General features: G+C 32.6%; 5 protein-coding genes across 13 annotated transcripts; 2 read left to right on the forward strand and 3 right to left on the reverse strand.

Moving 5' to 3' along the window:
- Nucleotides 1-1,366: 1,366 nt before the first annotated feature.
- LOC100742134 (coiled-coil domain-containing protein 50) lies at nt 1,367-4,010 on the forward strand. 2 transcript variants are annotated; one of them, XM_024364767.2, is made up of 5 exons: nt 1,367-1,656; nt 1,760-1,822; nt 1,897-2,014; nt 2,071-2,251; nt 2,327-4,010. In XM_024364767.2, exons 1-5 carry the CDS (start codon nt 1,599-1,601, stop codon nt 2,951-2,953), a joined length of 1,047 nt encoding a protein of 348 aa, XP_024220535.1. In that variant the 5' UTR covers nt 1,367-1,598; the 3' UTR covers nt 2,954-4,010. The 2 variants fall into 2 exon arrangements, with proteins under 2 accessions (XP_024220535.1, XP_024220537.1); XM_024364769.2 differs by having other exon boundaries at nt 1,368-1,656; nt 2,086-2,251.
- On the reverse strand, nt 3,838-12,061 carry LOC100742374 (protein ELYS). 4 transcript variants are annotated; one of them, XM_003486368.4, is made up of 6 exons: nt 11,723-12,061; nt 11,200-11,577; nt 10,831-11,119; nt 5,419-10,746; nt 5,264-5,339; nt 3,838-5,050 (listed from the first exon to the last, which is right to left on the reverse strand). In XM_003486368.4, the coding sequence occupies exons 1-6, from the start codon at nt 11,750-11,752 to the stop codon at nt 4,876-4,878; spliced, it is 6,276 nt and encodes a 2,091-aa protein (XP_003486416.1). In that variant the 5' UTR covers nt 11,753-12,061; the 3' UTR covers nt 3,838-4,875. The 4 variants fall into 4 exon arrangements, with proteins under 4 accessions (XP_003486416.1, XP_012236169.1, XP_033174562.1 ...); XM_012380746.3 differs by having other exon boundaries at nt 4,967-5,050; nt 5,268-5,339; XM_033318671.1 differs by lacking the exon at nt 3,838-5,050 and adding an exon at nt 5,054-5,160 and having other exon boundaries at nt 5,268-5,339.
- Nucleotides 12,062-12,641: 580 nt separating this feature from the next.
- Nucleotides 12,642-14,550, forward strand: LOC100742500 (sin3 histone deacetylase corepressor complex component SDS3). Its single transcript, XM_003486369.4, has 8 exons — nt 12,642-13,050; nt 13,123-13,186; nt 13,248-13,361; nt 13,439-13,640; nt 13,710-13,890; nt 13,950-14,067; nt 14,121-14,205; nt 14,293-14,550. Exons 1-8 carry the CDS (start codon nt 12,927-12,929, stop codon nt 14,386-14,388), a joined length of 984 nt encoding a protein of 327 aa, XP_003486417.1. The 5' UTR covers nt 12,642-12,926; the 3' UTR covers nt 14,389-14,550.
- LOC105680244 (E3 ubiquitin-protein ligase MARCH3-like) lies at nt 14,229-15,386 on the reverse strand. Of its 2 annotated transcripts, none has more exons than XM_012380824.3 (2): nt 15,007-15,386; nt 14,229-14,936 (listed from the first exon to the last, which is right to left on the reverse strand). In XM_012380824.3, exons 1-2 carry the CDS (start codon nt 15,244-15,246, stop codon nt 14,439-14,441), a joined length of 738 nt encoding a protein of 245 aa, XP_012236247.1. In that variant the 5' UTR covers nt 15,247-15,386; the 3' UTR covers nt 14,229-14,438. The 2 variants fall into 2 exon arrangements, with proteins under 2 accessions (XP_012236247.1, XP_033174571.1); XM_033318680.1 differs by having other exon boundaries at nt 15,012-15,261.
- Nucleotides 15,387-15,402: 16 nt separating this feature from the next.
- On the reverse strand, nt 15,403-17,504 carry LOC100742620 (INO80 complex subunit E). 4 transcript variants are annotated; one of them, XM_012380720.2, is made up of 6 exons: nt 17,337-17,504; nt 16,486-16,649; nt 16,201-16,382; nt 16,003-16,132; nt 15,773-15,945; nt 15,403-15,710 (listed from the first exon to the last, which is right to left on the reverse strand). In XM_012380720.2, exons 2-6 carry the CDS (start codon nt 16,627-16,629, stop codon nt 15,626-15,628), a joined length of 714 nt encoding a protein of 237 aa, XP_012236143.1. In that variant the 5' UTR covers nt 16,630-16,649; nt 17,337-17,504; the 3' UTR covers nt 15,403-15,625. The 4 variants fall into 4 exon arrangements, with proteins under 4 accessions (XP_012236143.1, XP_012236142.1, XP_003486418.1 ...); XM_012380719.2 differs by having other exon boundaries at nt 17,333-17,504; XM_003486370.4 differs by having other exon boundaries at nt 16,486-16,642; nt 17,337-17,497.
- Nucleotides 17,505-17,818: the final 314 nt, after the last annotated feature.

Here is a 17,818-nt window from a genome sequence, read left to right on the forward strand (position 1 = left end):
AATGAGTTTTCATTGTTCTTCGGATGAAGAATTGCCATGAGCCACTTGAAATTTGGAGATGAAATTCTTTACCTGCAACAGAAGAAATAGGGATTAAATGATTTTCAGCATCAGTATCTTCTTATTGTAAAATTACTTTCTTAGAAGTTAATTCATTTATACAAATACTTGAATATATTATTTGTTTCCACATATAAGAACAGAACACTCGCTTGAAACTTGTTTATTTCCTAAATTTCTGTACGAGAATTGCTCATTAAAATATCCATTAAAGATGTACATTACTTAACGAATCAATCTTATGTTTTACATTCATTTCATGCAAAAAAATGCATGAAATTCATAATTAAATTCCTTGGATAGTGGAACATCTACCTTAAATAATATTTACAACGTATAGTCTACTTCAGGATAATACGTCCCGCTCCGATTCACATCTTGCTCAGTGAATTCTTTTATTAACACGATTCAAATTATAGATAACGAAAGATATCATCGCAACGATTAGTGCAGAACTTCTTTTTTTTTTTAAGTAAAGGGAAATCTGTCATCATCTTTCATTATGAGCGAACACAGAATTTAGTCTTACAGACCGTACTATGTATTGAATTTAAAAGTGACATTAATACAGGAAACTCTACTATCCACTTCACTAACGTTCGACGTGAGTACGCTCGCCTTACTACTCTTACTACAAACACTACCACAACTATGCCATTACTACCACATAGCAATCTTAAATGAAGTAGTGATGAGTTTAACCTAACAGTTGCTAAGACAATTTCCTGCAAATATATTTCTAGACAACTATATGAAATAAACCAATATTTATTACTATATATTAGTAACTTTTACAGAAGTTGCAAAAAATACTAGTATGCTATTACAGAATTAAGAAAATTTTAATTATATATACAGTTTTAGTAACGTTAAGTTTGGATATTTGACTACAATCTTATTTTAAGAAATAAGGGCAACTTTTGTAAATTTAATGTTTAATCCACTTAATAATGAAATTTTGCCAAAAAGGTTAGTTATGTCTAGATTGCGTTAAAATAACAGGCTATTTTTAGGGTCAACAATTTCTTAAACAATAATTTTAAGTGATATTGTTTCTATTTATTTAAATATGTTTAAAATGAACTGAAATCTGATCTCAACCTAATCTAATTTAATATAATCCTTCTGATAAAGTTTTAACACTAACTTGAAACTGAATAATATATTTTTATTTATTAAATTTAAAAATTGGATGCTTTCTTAATAAAATAATTGCTAAGAAAATTGTTCACAACTCACGAGTAGTACCGTACCTATCACTTAGATTCAGTGAAGCTTGGCTTGAAAGTGTGTCGGTATATATGTGTACTCACAGCTCGTACTACGTCTTCAATGTGCTTTACGGATATTCTTACCTACACCGTGAATGGAGAAATGCACATGTACGGTGGGAATAGCACAAATACAGACCTCTATTCTATTCATTCCTATTCAAGATGGAGAAAAAACAACGTATGTTTTCCGTAAGGTGGTTGTAAACAAGAAAGTAGGCTGAAAAGTAGTATCTTACCCGTAAAGCAACGATTAATCGATAAGAAATGGCGAAATCCGTCTTGAGCTCGGACACATTACCGAAGGCAGGCCGAGTAAACGAAGGTATGTTGCATTTTTTCAACGCCTTCTGTCACTCATTGCAATTACATTAGAATTACTCATTTACCTGGCATTCCTAATAAGCATTCCTTTGACAATATTGTAGTGTGTCGTGAGTGGCTGGTGCACGAAGATGGAGCACTCGCTTATCGTCTACAAGACGAAGAAAGTAAGAATATTACATTATTTGTAAAATATTGTTGATTTTATTGGCTACTATCTTTATTGCACTGTGCCTTATAGTTAGGGAACACTACACAAGCAACAAAGTTCGCAATGCACAAGTTAGAGAGGATTTACCAAGGGCTAAGGTTGAACAGGAGCTGGAAGAGCTTAGATATCAATCCTATATTCAACAGCAGTTAGTATTTGAACCTTTGATTGTATTGATTTGTTAAAGTTTATGTCGTATTGAAGTGTTTCTGATTTTAGAGAGGAAAGAGATGCTCTTGTTGCAAAACAGATTGCATTGTCCTTAGAACGAGAGGAGAGACAGAGAGAAAGAGAATTGCAAGAGCAAATGAGGCTGCAATTGAGATTGGACGACGAAGCTGCACAGCTTGAGCTCGAACGACACATTCAAGAAGAGAAAGATGAGGTATTTCAGAAAATATTCTAACAATGTATCTATAGTATTCATTATCATAATTTAATTTTTATCTGTTAAATAAAGGAATTAGCAAGAAAGCTGCAGCAGGAAGAAGAAGAAAATGCTATAGATAATCATGATGGTCCTGTTAATGAACAACTACTGCTAGATCAAAAGATTGCGATGGAAGCACAGGATGCAGAACTTGCACGAATGCTTCAGGAGAAGGAGCGAGCAAAAATAAGGAAAGCGAGACAAAGAGCAAAGCAGAGAAAACTAGAACGGCAGCAACTTCAAGAATTAGAGGAGCAGAATCTTACAGAAAAGCCTCAACGACCTGATAGATTAGAATTGAAAGGCACTCAAGGCAAGACTAGAGTACAACCAACATTAAATTATCCACAATATCCTGATCCTGAAGAAATACAAACGTTAGATGAGTCTGTTGAAAATATAAGAGAAGTGCAAAACGTAGCTGCAATTATTGATCCTACATACAATGGAAGTATGCACAGAAACACTTCAAGTAGCTCAAGTAGCACAGTAAGTCCTACATATGCATTGCCTACACCTCCACAGGAGCTTATGAACGATGATGTTCCATGTTACATGCCTATACAAGGACAACGAAGAAATCAAATGCAATCCCCGTCCCAAGCTCATGAAGAAAAGCATAAACGTCGTGTAAAAGATGGTTGTAAACAGCAGTAAAAATAGTTTATTAAGTTTCTCTTTATTTTCCGATAGAACATTTTCGATGCCATGAAGAAACGATATAAGTTACTTATCGTAAGTTACGTGTAGAAGCTCATATCATATACATAACTAACTTAAAAATCAATATAGAAATAGAATTAAATTTCTATCTTCCATTTACGAAAAGATATATTTAACGAAAGCAATGTAGAGATAAATGTGCCTTTTGAAAGAGTACGGTGTAAGGGAGTCAACGAATATCGAAAACTGATTAGCATTTAATAACCAGTTGCACCGTCCTGAATCTTACATCTGCCTTTATCCATGTACATTTATATCGAACTTGAGAATAATATATTATATAATAATATCAAAGAGATTTTTATGCAAAAAAAAAAATGAATGAATCAAAGCAGTGAAGTAGACAATCACACTAAGATTAAAAAGAAAAGATTCAGCTATTATATTTAATTGTATCAAATAAGAAAACAATGATGTACAAATATTGACCATTTAGACTGAATATCAAATGATCTACTTGAAACAGATTTTAATCGAATTACATAAATACTGCTCTCTAAATTTAATGTAGATTTAACATATGCATAAATTTTCCTTGCTTCCTTCTTAAAGCAATGTGTCTTTTTTTTTAATTATTTAAGATGCAGAACCAATAATATATATGTATTTACTGCCAAAGAGGACATTTATAACGTTCATTTTGTACCAGACAAAGTTTAGTATTAGCAACACGAGAATTTCGTTTTTTCTGGAAAAATATTCGAAGCTACGAATGCGTAGTATAAAACAAATGTTTGATAAATTAAATAATTTTGTAAGCTTTACTTTAGGAAATATAAGTTGAATGATCGTGTTACAATTTTTATTAATCTATTATAATGTAGATGCGGCACAATTGTAGTATTATTATTTAATGTCGCTTCAGTATTTAAGTTATAGGTACTTATTTATGGTGATTGGAAATTTATTCGATAGCAATAATATGTATTAATACTTTTTTACATTTATTGTATGAATACAGCTATACATGGGTATATTAATAAATTATTTACAAAGTTATGGTACACATTTTCATCAAAAACCACCATATAAATATACGTTACGACAATAATTCATTCCATGAACTTATTGCGTTAAAAAAAAAGGGGTCAATTTAATGTAACAAATATATTTGCCAAATAAGTATATAAAAGTAAGGAATCTTATGATTTACAGAGATAGAGAGAGAGAGTTATTTGTTTTTTATAATACATTTCCGAAGTTCCTTGCTGGTTTAATATTCAGAAGATACAGATCAACGAAGATTTCTTTCTATACACCTGTTCACATGCTTTGGAAACTTAATGATACTAATTAGAAAAAAAAAACAATTTATTTCATAAGCATGAAAATTCTAATTAAATTGATTAAATAAATTTATAGATTATATAAAATAGTCTTCTAAATAAAACATGTTAATTTTAAAAAATATACACCTCGCAAAGTACCATATTAACATATGTTCCAAGCGTTATGCATCAGATGAGATTACTCATTGATAAAATATAGCTATAACTTTCATTATACTGAATATTAGCAAATCGATAGCAAAAGACTGTCCCCTTTTTCTCTGCTTTGTATTTTAGAAACGGATCTTGCTCTGTGATAAACTTTGCATCATTATGATGTAACAAAAGTTTCATTTCACATGGTCCCACATATCATAATCTCTAATCCATTTTTTTTTTTCTCTCTATGTAATTAAGTCATTCGAAAAACAACTGCATTTTTTTACATATTATCCACTGTACATGGTTGTCGAAAGAAAGTACTGTATATGATCTATCATAGATTATAGATTATAAATCATTTAAAATTGGATAACTGAATATACGATTGTGCAAAAAAAGGTTTTAAAAAATTTCGTAAAATTATATTTAATTTGTTGTACTCTTTGAATTCACGGGTAGTACAAACTTCATTCTACAGCGGCGTATATGATAACAGTTCGGCTTTTTCACTTCTGCGGTTTTCCGTATATTATTCTGTGTCTCTTCCTCATTCTCTTCCTCCCCCTCATCTTCGCTCAAAATCGGAATGAAATTATTCAATCTGTATAAAAAATAAAAAAATGTTAATACTGATTCTGTGCTTTTAAAAGGTAATAAAGAAGCATATAAAGTATAAGTTCTTAGCTGCTATTAGAAGCATGAGTGAATAAGCTGCAAAGTATTGAGTGTGTAGAAGCGTGTGTAGGTAAGAAAGAAGTAAGCTCATAACAGATTCTAAAAAAGAAATAAATTAATTTAATTGGAAAGTAACCACCTACGATGATCGGAAGCCATAGTTTTCGATCTGGTATGTGGAGGTGAAAACATATATTTTGGAACTTCTCCAATAGCTGCAAATAAAATTTAAAACAATTCTCTTAATAAATTTTCTCGATGAATAAATATTAATTAAATATTGCTAGAATGTACCTTCTTGATCCAATGGTTGATCATTCGTCTTCTCTGGCTGTGAAAAAGAAAACTGATTAGCTGCCTTATCCTTGGTATTTTGTTTTGTTGATTGCTTTGTTCCTCTTCTTGGTTTTGACGTCGTTTCGTTCGCTTCTCGAGTAGAGGTTTCAGAAACACCACGTTTCCTCTTCTTAGAAACTTTCTGAGAATCGTCTATTGGACTTATGGTTTCTGTCCCTTCTTCCTCCATTATTGTCTCTTCAAAGATTTCCTTGCTACGGGCACTTCTGGTTTTTCTCCTTGTTTCTACTTGAGATAATTCCATGCTTGCTGCTCTTCTCAGTCGAGGATTCCGTGCAGCCTCTTGCCTCTTGTTCGTAGTGGAGACTCTTTCTTTTAATGGTACGCTTAGAATTTCTTCAAGCTCTTCCGGTATTGATTGTATTGAGGACCTACGACTACGTGTGTTTGCAGCTGGTTTGCTTACTGCCTTTTCTACCAAATACTGTTCTTTTACAGATTCTGATGATAGTCCAAACTCCTTTGAGACAATTTCCTTAGCTACGCTGCTAGACCTTCGAGTTGTTCTTACCACGTTGACTGGCTCTTTAGGTACAGAACTACCTCGTCTCCTTGATGACTTAACAATACTAGGCTCTTCCTGATCCTGTTCACTTGTTTGAGATTCCCTTCTTGATCGAATTGAGATTGTATTCGATTTATTTGCTCCTCCTGAGGATTGTTTGGTATTTGAGCTCTTAGTTTCTGTTTGAACCTTTTTCTCACTAATTTCTGGTAGCTCCTTTTGTATTGAGGCAGAACGTCTTAAACTCCTTCTCACTGGAACTTTAGCTTCCTCACTTTTTGCCTCTATGGAAATATCCTTGGCAACAGAAGATGCCCTCCTGCCCCTGATTTTCCTTGGCGACGAAATCCCAGATGATCCATCTGATCCAGAAGAGGCTATCTGCTTCACACTTTCATCTGCAGGTGCTACAGAAGCAATTAATACTTCTTTCACCAACGAACTCGCTCGTCTCGACCGCGGCGTCTTTGCAAGAACCTTGCAAGGTGAATTTAAAGGAGACATATTAGTTTCTTTCGATACGGATGAAGCTCGACGTGATCTGGTCATTCTAGGTGTGATTTCTAGGGATTCAGAGTCTAAATTGGAAGTATTATCAATGTCTTTTGGTTCTATATGATCTGATGAACCTCGAACTGAGTTCCTCCTAGTTCTTCTATAATTAGAATTATTGTTATCAAGTCGAATCGACTTGTCCTTTGTCTCCTGTTCCTCTGCATTTTCTTCCTTCTTCTGGGAAAATCTGGATTGGTCACGTATATTTTCTTCTTTATCCAGATGTGCAGTATTTCTTTGAAGATTATCTAATATTTCTATGCTGGAATCAGATTCATCATCTGTGATATTTGAAGCGTCAAAGATGTTGTCTGTATTCATTGGTACTGTTTTTGAACCTTGTTTTTCTTTACTCTCCGGTTCATCAAGAACTAAGAATACCTCATCGCTATCATGTGAGGATTCATCGTCAGTGATGTCGAATAGTACACCATTTTTAGAACTAACGTGTTTTTCAACATCGTGCTCAAATTCATTCGGTAATTTTTCATGAAATGATCGATGGTGTTGTTCTTTGTTCTCTAAACAACTTACATTATTCGTAGAAAGACTTTTATATTCCTCTTCATCTTCTTCATGATCTTCATTAATATTTTCCAAAACTTTAGAGCTCGAAACATCTTCCTTTAATTTTTTACTGTTACGTAGTTCTAAATGATTTGATTGATCTATATTTTCCGAGGTCTTCTCTCTATTTTCATAAAATGCTTCTGGAACAATGTCCTCTTCGACTTCTGTGGTAATTGATTCCTCCGAACTGTGTCGCGGTTTTTCAGGGCTAGAATCCTTTGTCATAGGTGTTGAGGCTATAAGAGAATTATGATTAGTATTCTCTTGTTTAGGGGTTTTCAAGGTGCGCTGAAGGTCACTCTTATCGGACCTTCTTGAAGGAACTTTTATCTCAAAGCTACTATCTGGAGAGAGAACCGCAGGGGAATAACTAGAGGAAGATAAAGTAGATAATCTTTTGGATACCTGCGGCGTGTTCGTTAATGAGCGATTATTCAATATATTGACTGAAGGAACGCTCAAACGAGAATTTGCGGAATTTTTTGTCTTTGAACAATTGGACAAAGACTCATTTATGGATTCTGTAGACGTTTGTAAGTAAGTTCTTCTAAGACTCGGTCTAGGCCGAGCTGTATATACATTTTTGCAAGTATAACTACTATCTGATAAAACTGGACTATCAATCAGACACTTTTCACTTGTCGCTGGACTCACGAACACTTCATCGTTTTGATCAGACGTATTAAGTTTAGAAAATTCTTCTTCTCTGCTAACTTCACCATGAGAACAGCTGTTCTTTGACTGACTAATATTGAATCGTATCTGTCTATTAACTTTATGCTCCCTGTCCGACACTGGACTACCTGTGATTTCATCCTGTAGGCTAGCAGCAATTGGAGACGTCGAAGATCTTATAAGCTGCCGAATTTTTAAAATAGAATGCGGAGTTTCAATCGGAATATCCCTATTGGTGGATATTTTCCGTTTTACCAATGGGGTACTAAATGCAGCACTCAAAGCTGCTTCGCTATCATCCAGCAACTTCCTACGTTTTGTTCTTTCTGGTGTTCTCATACCACTGTTCTCTTCATCATGCATAACCTGTTCCAAAGTGCGTTTGTTATTCATTTGTACCATTTTGGGAGACATTACACAATTTATATTGATCCTGTCATTAGATGACTTTAACGCGGCACAAGGGGCAGTGACGAAGGGAACCACAGACTTTTCTGTTCTAACATACGTTTCCTTTGCCTTCCTAATAACTGTTTCATAAATATTTGCAGTTTTCTGACAACTTTTGTTGTGGGTCATAGGTCTGGGATATCTGGACTCTAAATCTGTATCTAGATTACTTTTACCCATGTTCATGGAAAATCGCTTCACTATATTAGGTAAAGTTGCATTGTAGGCATTTAACATATCAAAATGCATGTTCTTTGAAGCAACAGAATTGGACCAAGTAGTAGTGTTTCCACTATTGGCTTCCATATAACGACAACGTTGCAAGTAATACAATAATTTTATGTCTTCAGACTTGGAATCCTCCAGAAACTTGACAAACATTTCCTCTTCTTCAGTATCCAAGGCCAAATGTAAAATATCGCCGAGTTTATTATAATTCTTGCAGGATTGAAAGAAACACATTAGTAGCTGTGTATAATGTGACTGCAGTCTATGATGAAAAGCAGATTGAACCAAACCATGCTCCACTGATAAACTTATTAATGTGCTTTGTTCTTGAAAGGATGACAAAGGAGGTTTCTTTATGCGCAGATACATTAAAGCTAACTTGTGCTGACTGTTTCTTATCAGTGTTTTTAGCACAAGTTTATGATGCCAGTCTTTGACATCAGAATCACTGACTAATTGACCAGTCATCATGTCCAAGAAACCTTGGTAATCCTCATGATCTAGAAGCCAGAATGCTTGGGTAAGTTTTATGAGGCTTGGACTCATCTTGAAAGATGAAGGATATTTGATCAATTGATCAACTCCAGGATAGGAACCCTGTAACAACATAGCTAAATCCATTAGAAGGTATATAGTGATCTGATGTTTACATTCTATCTCATTTGACTCTGTCTGATCGCAGTCAGTCAAGTAACTCCTCAGTAACGACTGCAAAGAGGGTGGAGGATAATAGCCATTGGTATTCACTTCTCCAGCTTCTCTTTCCCACTGTAAATTCAAGGCAGGACACTCTCGAGCTATCAATTCATCTATGAAAAGCACCTCTTCACTTCCTTCTTTTGCATTATTGTCTTTAATCGATTCTCGTTTTTCTTTGTACAGAGAAAACAATTTTTCGAATGGATATGGAATTTTCAGAGCAAGAGACATTGGTAAAGGACCTTCCTCTAGACATTCTGATTCGGGTAACAAACCCACGTCGTAAAACCATAATAATACTTGGAAGTACATAGATACTCGCTTTAGTGCTCTTCGTTGCTTGATTAAACTGCTTGTTTCAAAAGGTAACTTAGCTACTACATTAGATAAACATTCCAATTGTTGGTAACAAAATCTCAACGTTTTTACTTCGGATTCGCCTATGTTATTACCTGATTGATCAAATAGAGGAATACATAGACGATCAGCAATCATTTTTATGGAAGACGCGCGCTGTATTCCCCACTTTAAGAAACTTGGATACATGTAGGCGGCACTTCCATCTGACCATTCTTTGGCACACTTGATCAAGAAAGTCGCCCAACGTTGCTCCAGACAAAGCGATAATAACATATCCCTCTGAGCGTTATGATCGCTAGAAAATGAAATTTCTGTGTTGAACGGAGTCAAACCAACGGAGAGACACTTGTGAAACATTTCAGAAGGTTGCGTTAGCATGATAGGCCCTGCAAGGGCAATTTCACGAAGTAATTCAGCTTGGACTCCTCTAGTATACCAAAATGTTAATTTTGACAAACTTAACTCTATCCATTCAAAGAACAAAGAATTTGGGTAAAATAATTCTTCTGATGAGTTTAAACTATTATTAGGAAATTCTTGTAAAGTGCGAGGAATATAGGCACAACTTATTATCTCTTTGCCAGTTATGTTGCAGGCCCTGTGATTTGTATTATAACAGGACAATATACTATTTGGATTCTTGCATTCACTGAGAGTTTGAGGCATTTGTTCCTTGTACCATTGATTCAAATCAAATAATAAAGTTCTATTAGTAGTTGAAATTAGAAGCAAACTGTCTTCACCTTTCCTACATTCTGACTCTGTTTGGTCCAGATTAGTTCCTCTTTCGAACGTAGACAAACTAACCACTCTATCTTTTGGGTCTAATTCAATCTCGAATTTAAGGCTAGGCTCTCCTTCCAGATTAAAATATAAATTAGTTCCTCTGTCACAGTATTTTCGTTGGAACAATAAGGCAAACATTCTCAAGATAGGAGGCATCTTAAATGAATCGTCTTGGAAAACAACCCACAAATAGTAGAAAGGTCTAGGATCATCTGTTGGTTCTAATAATGCTAAATGTGTTATTATCATGGTTTCATCCACGGGTACGCTAATCCATCCCACAGAACCATCATTCTGCCATATTATCACTCTGCCTAGACATCCTGATATTAAACAACCAATTTTCATTGAGCTAATTATAGTATTTGTTAATTTTTCGTCTAGAAAAGAATTCAATTCAAAATTTTCTCTATTAAAACCAATGTGCTTTTCTATACCTACAAATGTAAAAAATGTAATCATGTATATTAAAGTAGGATAAAGAAACAACAAAAACAGAGTGTTGTTTATGTTATACTTACGTTGAGTTAGCAAATTACAAGTCATGTGTTTGCTACTGTTTCTATGAAAAGAGTCTTTAGTTGTTAAGAATTGTATTTCAGCTGGAGAAATTTCATCCATTGTAACAGATAAATCAGGATCCTCCCAAGTAGATCTCTGAAGATCAATCATGAGATGATGAAGATTGCGTAATACTACACAAGCTATACCATCCATTTGCATAAGAATATTGTCTGGTCTTCTGTCATTAAATCCTTCCCAATCTGTTGCACCAGATACAATACAAACTTGTTCTACACCAGCTGGCATCTGTACATAATATATTATATCATGAACATTTCATTCTAAATACCACATAATTTAGGAACTTATCGTATTTCAATACCTACTTTAATAGCTCTTAAAACACGAGAGGAAGTACAATCAAAGATACACAATAAACCCACGGAATCTTTAATTCTAGTTGCTTCATTGTCCAAACCAACAAGGAGCAATGGTAGTTCCCCACACTGAGCAGGAAATTGACAAACACAAGTGATTTTCCCTCGGAAGGTCCACGAACTGGTACTTTCACCAGTTTTTGCATTAAGAACTACTAAATGGCAACCATAACTTAGCCAAGCATACGTGGCATCATTTAGAAAACCTCCATAAACACCATCAAGATCATTATATATTTGCGAACCATTTGATGGTCCACTGTCATCTCCTTTTACGTTATTTAAACATTTTGTTATAGAGTGCTGAATATCTACAACACTGCGTATCTACACAAAAATAATATTGTTATTAGATTAAGAGTGATATTGCCTTTTATAATATACAAATAAATATTACAATAACCGAGTAAATATTTTCATAGCATATTTTTAAGAAAATAAAATAGGAAATTCCATTGATATTGTGAATTACCTCACAGCTAACTTCCCCTAGTTCTTTCATATTTTACACAGGATATTAAAATATATGAGATAAGAAAAAATCATTTATAAACTTTCCCACTAAGGTCACCATAAGGTTATGCTGCCGCCAAATTTCAATAATCCTGTTGTGTATTTCCAATGGCAATTGGCACAAGCTTGGATAGCGTACATTCAAAGTATTATCTGACAGAGTATCCGGAAAACGGCGTAATTTAGAAACATACAGAACAAAATGAATATGTTACATTTAAATTCGTTTCATCACTCGTGCATTCATTTTAAAACTGTAACTATACAACTGCGAAGTACGTTAAAAAGTATTGCCAATTGCATGCTTTGCCAATAGCATTTGAATTCTCATAATTACTATATAGTTCTAAATTTAGTCAGGTGCATGAAAGCATGAAGTATGAAAACGTGCAATTTTCGAAAATTTGATGGATTATTATTTAAAATAATATAAGGTAATGAATTTTTATCGTTTAATGAATTCTAATTGTTCGAAAAACATTATCGCAAAATAATCTGCATTTTAAGATCCAATAAAAGTATGTGTAAAAGAAGGACGATATTTTTTGAAATATTGATTAAAATTAACAAATATTGGAATTAAGCGTTTCCTTTGTTAATTGATATTAATATTCCTAATGAATGTATAGTTTTTCCAAATTTTTATATTTAATTTCCATGTATATTAGTCTTATGCATAAACCCTAAATGAACTGTACTTTTGTTTAAATTATTATAATATTCTATATATCGTTATATTAAATTATTATAATAAATTTTCAAATATCTCTTTCGCTACACGTTTTTTCTACCAGTTGAAATTATGAAATGATTTACTAAAAACTCGCGAAAGTATCGTTGTATTAAAACAGCCTTAATGATATTTTCATCAAATGTTCCACAGCTGATCAATTACATATATGTTTGTTTATACATTCCAAGAATAACATATACGATTTCATATTATATATTATTCCTATCACATAATAGTGATCTATTTACAGTTATTTTATTATCAAAATGAGTTCCACATATTATGAAAATTGAAACTTCATAGTATTGTTGTAAATGGCATTGTAGATATATAAATAACCTTAATTGTACACAGCTATTTGTTTTTCAAACTGGCTTAAAATATCTAGTATTGTTAATGAAATATTAAGAAATGTTTATTGTACTGTAAAATGTCGTATCAGGATTCTCCGTTTTCGACCATGTATGGTCAGGACGATTATGATATTGATGAAGACAACGACGAGTATTTGGAAGATGACAGAGATGCTGAAGAACAAGATGAAAGTGATGAAGGTACAATTAATTCGTTAAAAATATATTTTTGTAATTAATACTTTTATAAACAGGCAATTTATAAATTTCTAGATACTGAGGAGGCAAGCGAGACAGATCTTGGCAAATCTGAAGAGTATACAGAAATAAAGGAGCAGTAAGTAAATAAATTTATGTCAATTCTTTGATCAATGGTGAGTTACATTCAGATTTTTCAGAGTTTATCAAGATAAGTTAGCTAGTTTAAAGAAACAACTACAGCAGTTAAAGGATGGCACACATCCAGAGTATAATCGAAAATTAAAACGCTTGGAAACCCAGTACAAAGAAAGGTTCGCATTAAGTATAATATTCATTTTGAGTGGAATTACTATGTAATTGTTCCTTTAATTAAATTGTTTATTTACAGATTACGATTGAATGTAATTTACCGTGATTATTTGACAGAATGGGTAGAACGGGACTATATATTAGAAAAAAAAGCAGCAGTGAAGGAATTTGAGGAAAAGAAAATAGATTTAAAGGAGAACTTATTAACAGATATGGAAGAAAAACGGAAAATGATTGAATCTGATCGACACACAATGGAACTCACTGGCGATTCAATGGAGGTATAAATCTGATACAAATAGCAGTTTCACTCTTCATTATATCATATATTTATTTTTCTACTTATTAAGGTGAAACCTGTAATGACAAGAAAATTACGAAGGCGACCAAACGATCCTGTACCTGAGAAAGTAGAGAAACGGAGGAAACCGCCTCCCGCGCAATTGAACTATTTGTTAGATGAAAAAGAGATAGAGAGCGATTTAAAAGCTATTAGTCGCGGTAAAGTACTGACCACTATTCGAAAACCAGGTACTGACTAAAAATTCCAAAGTAATGTACATGAATTAACTGGAAATCATTATTTGCAGCAATACTACCACATTATAATACAGTAAACATGCCTTCTCAACATATTCCTCCACCCTCTGATACCCCAATAATAGAGACTAGGATAGAAGATGGCAAACTTCTACATGAAAGACGATGGTAATTTTGATTTTTATTTTTGTAATTATCTATCTAAATCAAGAAAATTATAGGTTCCATCGTGGACAACCAGTGTACGTAGAAGGAAAAGATTTAACTAGGTTCGCTGCAAATATTTCGGCGATAGGAACTGAAGCTGTATGTAAATGATTATCAACAAATTCATAAAATTTCTTCCTTTTTATTATAATCTTTTTCTTAAATTATAATTTCCTCATTTTATAGATATGGGTGAAGAAAGTTTCGGATGGAAGCAAGGTGCGTATATATATATCCCAATTAAGTCGAGGAAAAATTTCAATCAAAAGAAGAGCATCCTAATGACTATCGTAAAAGTATTCATTGTTACGGGTATAAGTGTTCAGTAATTGTTAAACTTGTGATACATTAGACTTGTAGTTTATTGAAGTTCTATTTTCTGGATTCAATATAACTCTTACTGTACTTGTCTTTTGCCACCAATAAAACCAGATCTTCTGATGATACTGTATCGCCATGTACATCCATATAAAATAAGAGAAGAGCAACAGAGACATCATAGCTAATAACAAATAAGTTGACCATCGCGCTGGTGGAAAGCTATCGTAATTATTTTTGGCGTAAAAATCGGCCGCGACTATACAAATGTAAGAACATCCTATCGCCATAGGCGTAATAATAATGCTCCGAAGTAAATCGGCCTTCAAACTTCGAACATACAATTGATGTTGCTGTTGATTAAGACACACCCAAATTAATATAGAATGTAGAACATGGTAACGAGGAGTTCGTCTGATCTCGAACTGGTGTCCACATAATTCGCAGCTATTTCTATTACTTTCCTCTAGCCAATGTTCTAGACACTTCAAATGGATTGCACCCATGGTTCCCTTGAAAAAATTTAATTCGTTTTATTTTTTAATTTCCTTGGAATATTAAAAGTAGCGATGATTAGCTAACCTTACACTTGCAGGGATATGTAATGGGTAATTGGTGAGAAGAATCGTAGCAAATACGACAGTGTGTCGCCTCATCAAGGGATTCATGTAATTTCGCTCTTTTATTCGAATCATGTTTTGAATTATTGAGTTTTCGTTTTATGGTCAACTTAATACCTGTATTTTTTTGATTTGATTCTGCTTCAACTTTTGCTATAATTTTTTCTAGGACACTTTCAACGGAACTCCTCTGACCGATCATTATAGACTATTTTTAGCTGTTTAACCTGAATATTTGTAACATATTCAGAACAAGAAAAAAGACGAACGAAAATTAATTACATGATTGTTTCAGTTTGCAATTATTATTGCTGTTTTCGTTATTTTATTATGTTATCGAAAAATGAAATTCGTTAACTCCGATGATAAGATTTCATTTATTTTCTCTTGTTCGTCGTAAGTACTCCTTAAAATGAGGATTATGAACAGGTGGTCATTTACAAACTATCTTGTTATATGTATAAAAACTTGTATTACATTACGAAGAATACAGTTAAGTTAGTCAAGTAAAGTAATATTAATAAGATAAGTAATTATATGTGCAGTTTGTAATTAATCACTAAACTATGAATAAATGTTTGTCACTCGGCCATCATATCCACACTGGGGCAGTCTTCACCTATATTACTTGGAGACGTTTCTAATTCTCCGATTTCGTTAGACTCGCTATAAATGTAAATTTCGTATAACACATATTTCTACAAAAATTTCTGTAACAAACTATTTACCTGTCTAATGAAGGGTCATTGCTGAACATTTCAGTTGGAACAGTAGGTGGTGCTTTCTCTGGTACTAGTTCCAAATAAGTCTGTCGAGACTCTAGATGTCTTTCTACTTCCTCTGGTGTCATATGGCCATCTGACATCAAAGACATTGGTACTACATTATTTGATGATTGTACCTGAAATATGAAATGTCCTAAATTAACTGTTCCTTTAAATTACAAATAATTACTTACTATAGGTGTGCTGTTTGATTTTGTTACTTTTGGAGTAGGTTTTTTCTTTTTGCTTGTGTTGAGTTGAGATTTTGTCACTGTTGGCATATGATGTGGTGTATGATTACTAATTCCCATTTCTATCTTTTTTCTAGGAATAGAACAAAATTGATACATAAATACTAACACTTTCCTTTTAACTAAAGTTTTTTCAAGTACCTTTTTGAAGTATCAAGACGAGTAACTTCTTCATCAGATGATTCAGTTTCATCACTTTCACTGAATGAGGCATCTACTTTCTCATATTGTAATAATCGATCTAATAAAAAACTCTTGTCCCTATTTACTTTAAGTAATTTTCTTTGTGTAGATCTCAAAGCTTCTTGAAAACACTCATTTTCCTGAAATAATTATCAAATAAATTTGAAAAAATAAATCAAAATAAATCAAATAATTATAAAATAAATGTATACCCATATATATAAAAATAATAGATACACATACATAAATTAAAAATTTTAATTTTCTCTTAAGATTTCGATATTGATCCTTATAGTTAGGCACTTCCTCCTCTGGACTATCATCGTCATCGTCCTCTGCATCTGCATTGTTGTTTGCAATTGAGCGACAATACCATTCTTCCAACATTGATCATCTGCAACTAAAAACTAATAAATGTCTCTATTTATTCCATTTAATGAAGTGTAACAATAAAATGTTTTTGATATTGTTTGTTTCTTTGAATGAAATCACCTTAAGAATATCATGAAATCAATGAAGTGAATAATAAAAATCTCATAAACAAAATAATTTACAAATAAAAACATTCTTTGTTAGGTAAAGGAGTATAAGTCAGAATTATTAATTTTACAAAGAAATATTTGCAATATTTAAAGATCAATGTAGGATTAGGTATTAGATTTTGGATATATTATTATAATCTCAAGTAACAGAGTGGGAAAGAAGTGAAATTAATTCGTATTATTAGAACTGTAAGCAAAAGACAGCAATGTAAAAAATATTAGCATATTTATCCTGTCGACCAAACTTTGACTTAAATTCTTTTGCCCATCCACCATAAAATTGTCAAATGTTTTAGGATTTCAGAATGTCTGAAACAAGATCCTGTGGGAAAGTGACATTTATTATGCAACAATCTGATATGTATACAATTACAGCTTCCATTTCAAAAACTTTAGTGTTTTTGTCAGGGAACGAATTAATGTTACTTTGATGCTGTATAAGGTTAAGTTCTTAAACGATAGAAGATAAACTGAAATATTTCATAGAAAACGAACAGATAATCGGCGAGGACAATAAAGTTTGACTTGAAATAAAATTTCAGTAGTACCTACGCAAAACTTTAGAATGATTTTTCGTATGTTGCGATTAATCGAGACGAACAATTATTAGGAAGATAAATAAGCTGTTTATGACTGGCTTTCATTCTGAAATCGTGACTTCTTTATCGATTCTATAGTAACTTTGAAATACTACCATTCGACAATAAACATTAAATTGAATTTTCAGATACAATTTGACAAATTCTTCTTTATAGGAAATATAAATAATTTTTCATAACTTTCGTGAATTTAATTAACAATTTCTTGATTTTACAATAATTAGCTGTAAAAATTACAACATTTTATTTCTATTCTTAATATAAACGACAAATTTGTGTAATTGCTGTAAGTTTACGTTTCGTACTTTTGCACGATTTACTTACTCGATATGAACGATAAAAAAATATATAAATGTTAATATTTAATGAATAATGTGTGTCATATTTTAATAGCAAATTTAATATCGAATTAATGTACAATAATGAAAAAATAAA

The sequence above is a fragment of the Bombus impatiens genome, unplaced genomic scaffold (genome assembly GCF_000188095.3).
Source record: "Bombus impatiens unplaced genomic scaffold, BIMP_2.2 scf_0107, whole genome shotgun sequence".
Lineage (NCBI taxonomy): Eukaryota > Metazoa > Arthropoda > Insecta > Hymenoptera > Apidae > Bombus > Bombus impatiens.

Bases quoted from the DNA above. Each gene is read 5' to 3' on its own strand.
- LOC100742134 (XM_024364767.2), top strand. From the start codon at position 1,599: ATGGCGAAATCCGTCTTGAGCTCGGACACATTACCGAAGGCAGGCCGA. The intron at 1,657-1,759 runs GTATGTTGCATT...ACAATATTGTAG, and splicing joins GGCAGGCCGAGTAAACGAAG to TGTGTCGTGAGTGGCTGGTG. The intron at 2,015-2,070 runs GTTAGTATTTGA...GTCGTATTGAAG, and splicing joins CAATCCTATATTCAACAGCA to TGTTTCTGATTTTAGAGAGG.
- LOC100742374 (XM_003486368.4), bottom strand. From the start codon at position 11,752: ATGAAAGAACTAGGGGAAGTTAGCTGTGAG. The intron at 11,578-11,722 runs GTAATTCACAAT...ATTTTTGTGTAG, and splicing joins TAGGGGAAGTTAGCTGTGAG to ATACGCAGTGTTGTAGATAT. The intron at 5,340-5,418 runs GTACATTCTAGC...TTTTATTTGCAG, and splicing joins TCAACCATTGGATCAAGAAG to CTATTGGAGAAGTTCCAAAA.
- LOC100742500 (XM_003486369.4), top strand. From the start codon at position 12,927: ATGTCGTATCAGGATTCTCCGTTTTCGACCATGTATGGTCAGGACGAT. The intron at 13,641-13,709 runs GTATAAATCTGA...CTACTTATTAAG, and splicing joins TCACTGGCGATTCAATGGAG to GTGAAACCTGTAATGACAAG. The intron at 14,068-14,120 runs GTAATTTTGATT...AGAAAATTATAG, and splicing joins CTTCTACATGAAAGACGATG to GTTCCATCGTGGACAACCAG.
- LOC105680244 (XM_012380824.3), bottom strand. From the start codon at position 15,246: ATGATCGGTCAGAGGAGTTCCGTTGAAAGTGTCCTAGAAAAAATTATA. The intron at 14,937-15,006 runs GTTAGCTAATCA...AATTTTTTCAAG, and splicing joins CATATCCCTGCAAGTGTAAG to GGAACCATGGGTGCAATCCA.
- LOC100742620 (XM_012380720.2), bottom strand. From the start codon at position 16,629: ATGTTGGAAGAATGGTATTGTCGCTCAATTGCAAACAACAATGCAGAT. The intron at 16,133-16,200 runs GTACTTGAAAAA...TTCTATTCCTAG, and splicing joins CGTCTTGATACTTCAAAAAG to AAAAAAGATAGAAATGGGAA. The intron at 15,711-15,772 runs GTAAATAGTTTG...TTACATTTATAG, and splicing joins AATGACCCTTCATTAGACAG to CGAGTCTAACGAAATCGGAG.